The 3,151-nt window shown below is 29.5% G+C and overlaps 1 protein-coding gene across 1 annotated transcript in view; it reads right to left on the reverse strand.

Moving 5' to 3' along the window:
* Positions 1-1,621: 1,621 nt before the first annotated feature.
* LOC106475391 (dihydroxyacetone phosphate acyltransferase-like) overlaps positions 1,622-3,151 on the reverse strand; it is a gene marked incomplete at both ends in the record, with an annotated part of 29,058 nt that continues 27,528 nt past the window's right edge. Inside the window, one exon of the mRNA XM_013936074.1 lies at positions 1,622-1,771. Coding sequence (XP_013791528.1) covers positions 1,622-1,771 — 150 coding nt within the window. The remainder of the gene's footprint in view (positions 1,772-3,151) is intronic.

Raw genomic sequence — 3,151 nt, forward strand, 5'->3', positions numbered from 1 at the left:
GTTATCATATATTCTTCTGTACTTTCATTTGCATGTTTTTATCCATGATTGCTAATGTAATCTTTTTCCTGTTCATGCTACAGTTGCTTGACCCTCTCCGGGATCTAGCCTAGTCTACTAATTCTTCTGTATAATGAGCAGATTAATTTAATAATATGATAATCAATAATACTTGGTGGTAAAAAAATCCTTCTCTTAATTGTGATGTGTTTCAAAATAAATAAATAGATAAAAAAATCACACTTCACCAACTTAATCCAGTTAACACCATAACAGTTGTTGTCAAGCAATTTGCTAATACAAATAGTGTCTAAACCACTACTATATATGCTGTATTCCCACTTGGTATTGGGCAACAGGCCACAGTGGCACTATATATAGAACATAGTGTAGTTTACATATTATTATATATATATATATATTGTATTTATTTTTTCAGTTTCACTCAGAAATCCTTATAAATAATTTTAGACAGCTTATCTTTAGTAATGTGTACTAAGTATTGTTAAATAAGATTTTCTGTTCAACTGTTAATATTGTTGTAACAACACTAGTAATCAATAAGTAATTGAATGAGATGTGAAATCACTCACCTATTTACCAGTAACCCCTAATGATGTCACATAATAAGCAAACACATTGAATTTGTTACACACCTGTACCACATGGCAAAACTGTATGGGTCCTCCAACCATCTATACGTTTACACCCAAACTTACTTTGTTTACATTGTGACTAATCTGATAAGCTATTTCTTCTGCTTATAACTCATATTAATCTGCAGTAAGAAACTTCATTTCAATAACACCATTACTACACATAATTAAAACACCATTACTACACAGAATTAAAACACCAATACTACACAGAATTAAAACACCATTACTACACAGAATTAAAACACCAATACTACACATAATTAAAACACCATTACTACATAGAATTAAAACACCATTACTACACAGAATTAAAACATCATTACTACACATAATTAAAACACCATTAGCACACAGAATTAAAACACCAATAATGCACACAGAATTAAAACACCAATACTGCACACAGAATTAAAACACCATTACTACACAGAATTAAAACACCAATACTGCACACAGAATTAAAACACCAATACTGCACACAGAATTAAAACACCAATACTGCACACAGAATTAAAACACCATTAATACACAGAATTAAAACACCATTACTACACAGAATTAAAACATCAATACTGCACACAGAATTATGTAATTTTGTTTGTTGTTAACAAGTTATTCTCCAATAATGTTTCAGTAACGGACACTTAACAAGCAATAAATAGTTTCTGTGAAATATCACCCATGATGAAAGAATTAACACAATGGATCCCCAAACACATCATGTAGATTTCAGAAGACCCAGAAATTCAAGGGCTTTCAAACAGTTGGTATATTCTTCTTCAATACTAAAGAGAAAAACAATCAACTTTTCCAAAGTGCTCAATTTTCTGGGTCTTTTGAAATATTATTTCTGTAAAAGTATTATTCAAAAATATCTTACAGAAGTGTAAAGAATAAATTCTCTACTGAACTATTTGTAGTATCATGTTTATGCAGAAACAGTTTACAACCAAATTTTTTACCTTATAACCTTCAAGAAATGGAGACAAAAGTGATGCCAACAAATTTACTTTCCACTGTAAATTATCTGGTGTTTTATCTAAAGACACTCTGCTTTCTTCGTAGCACAGAATCTCTTGATTCTGAAGGACCTCCAAAGCACTAAGCATGTCCTGTAATTGAAATTAACAACTTTAGAGCCTGATGAATAGACACGTGAATGAACTTACCACATTTTATATATATGTGTGCACTTACCTTGAGTCCTTGTCTTCATTAAATAAGAAATGTTTTAGTTCTAACTATCCATGTTGTTATTACTAAGACAATAATGTTATCTTATTGGAAATTTTACTTATACAATACTTATAAAAAGTTACTGAATTTCATTCATTTGGATCTCAAGCAAAACATACCATAAACAAATATACAAACTGGCAACTCCATTAGGACCAGTCCTCCACATTTAGGAAACACTTTATTTGTTTAATGTAAAAAGAAACTAATCACTTAGTTTGGAAATCGTACAAGGAAATAGATAAGACAACATGCCTCTCATTCAAAGAAGGAGCCTAACAGTGAGAGTCCATCTATCATAAACATCATTAAAGACTGTTTCTTTAGCTCTCTCAACACAGGATCAGTCGATTTGAGTAACCACGTGACTTCTTTGTACTCATGTCAATATTAATAAATTTGGTACAACTAACTTTTAGTATAGTATGTATATCTTCACAAAATTTGGCAGCCTTTCAGTAAACATTATAAATCTTTCACATACAAAAAATCATATTTTTTAGTGAAGTAATCTAAATAAACTAAAAAAAAATTGTCCATGAATATATCGAGTATTTGTTTTGAATAGTCTGTGTTCAAGGTGATTTTCACCTTCTAAATATATTTCAAATGTTTGTTTTCATTAAAAATTTATATTCTATCTGTTATTTTCTCTACCCTAACTCTATACAAGGTTGGTCAATTTGACCGACCTCATAACCACACACTAAAAAAAAATCTAAATAAACCTAAATTACCCTCCTTTTCCTTCTCGAATGACTTCACATTGTAACTTGAAACTAAATTTGTTTATCCTAAGTAGTTTTAAACTCGTAACAGTATACATCTATTTATAATTACATTTTATTATTTTATTACCCACTGAACTGTGCCTAACTACTATTCCTGCCATGATAAGTTGTAAATCACTTTGGGAATCTGGAGCTCATGTTAAGCTATCATATTACATTACCCACAAACTACTCACGAGCGTGTCTTATGAAATATTTTCATTATATTAATATTATTATCAATTTTACCAAATCTTACCTTAACTAAGCTAAAGAGATCCCTATTTTTATATTTTATTACTTTTATAAAAATAAATAAAGAATAAACATGAAAAACATAAAATAAAGTTCTTACCCAGGTCTTCTTTTTTCTTGCTGTCGATTGATGATAACACTTAAACCTACTGTTTTTTACATTAATGCACTAAATAATTTTTTTTAATTAAATAATGCTCCAAAGAAAAAAAACCTACAAAAAACAGACAA

The sequence above is a fragment of the Limulus polyphemus genome, unplaced genomic scaffold (genome assembly GCF_000517525.1).
Source record: "Limulus polyphemus unplaced genomic scaffold, Limulus_polyphemus-2.1.2 Scaffold8510, whole genome shotgun sequence".
Lineage (NCBI taxonomy): Eukaryota > Metazoa > Arthropoda > Merostomata > Xiphosura > Limulidae > Limulus > Limulus polyphemus.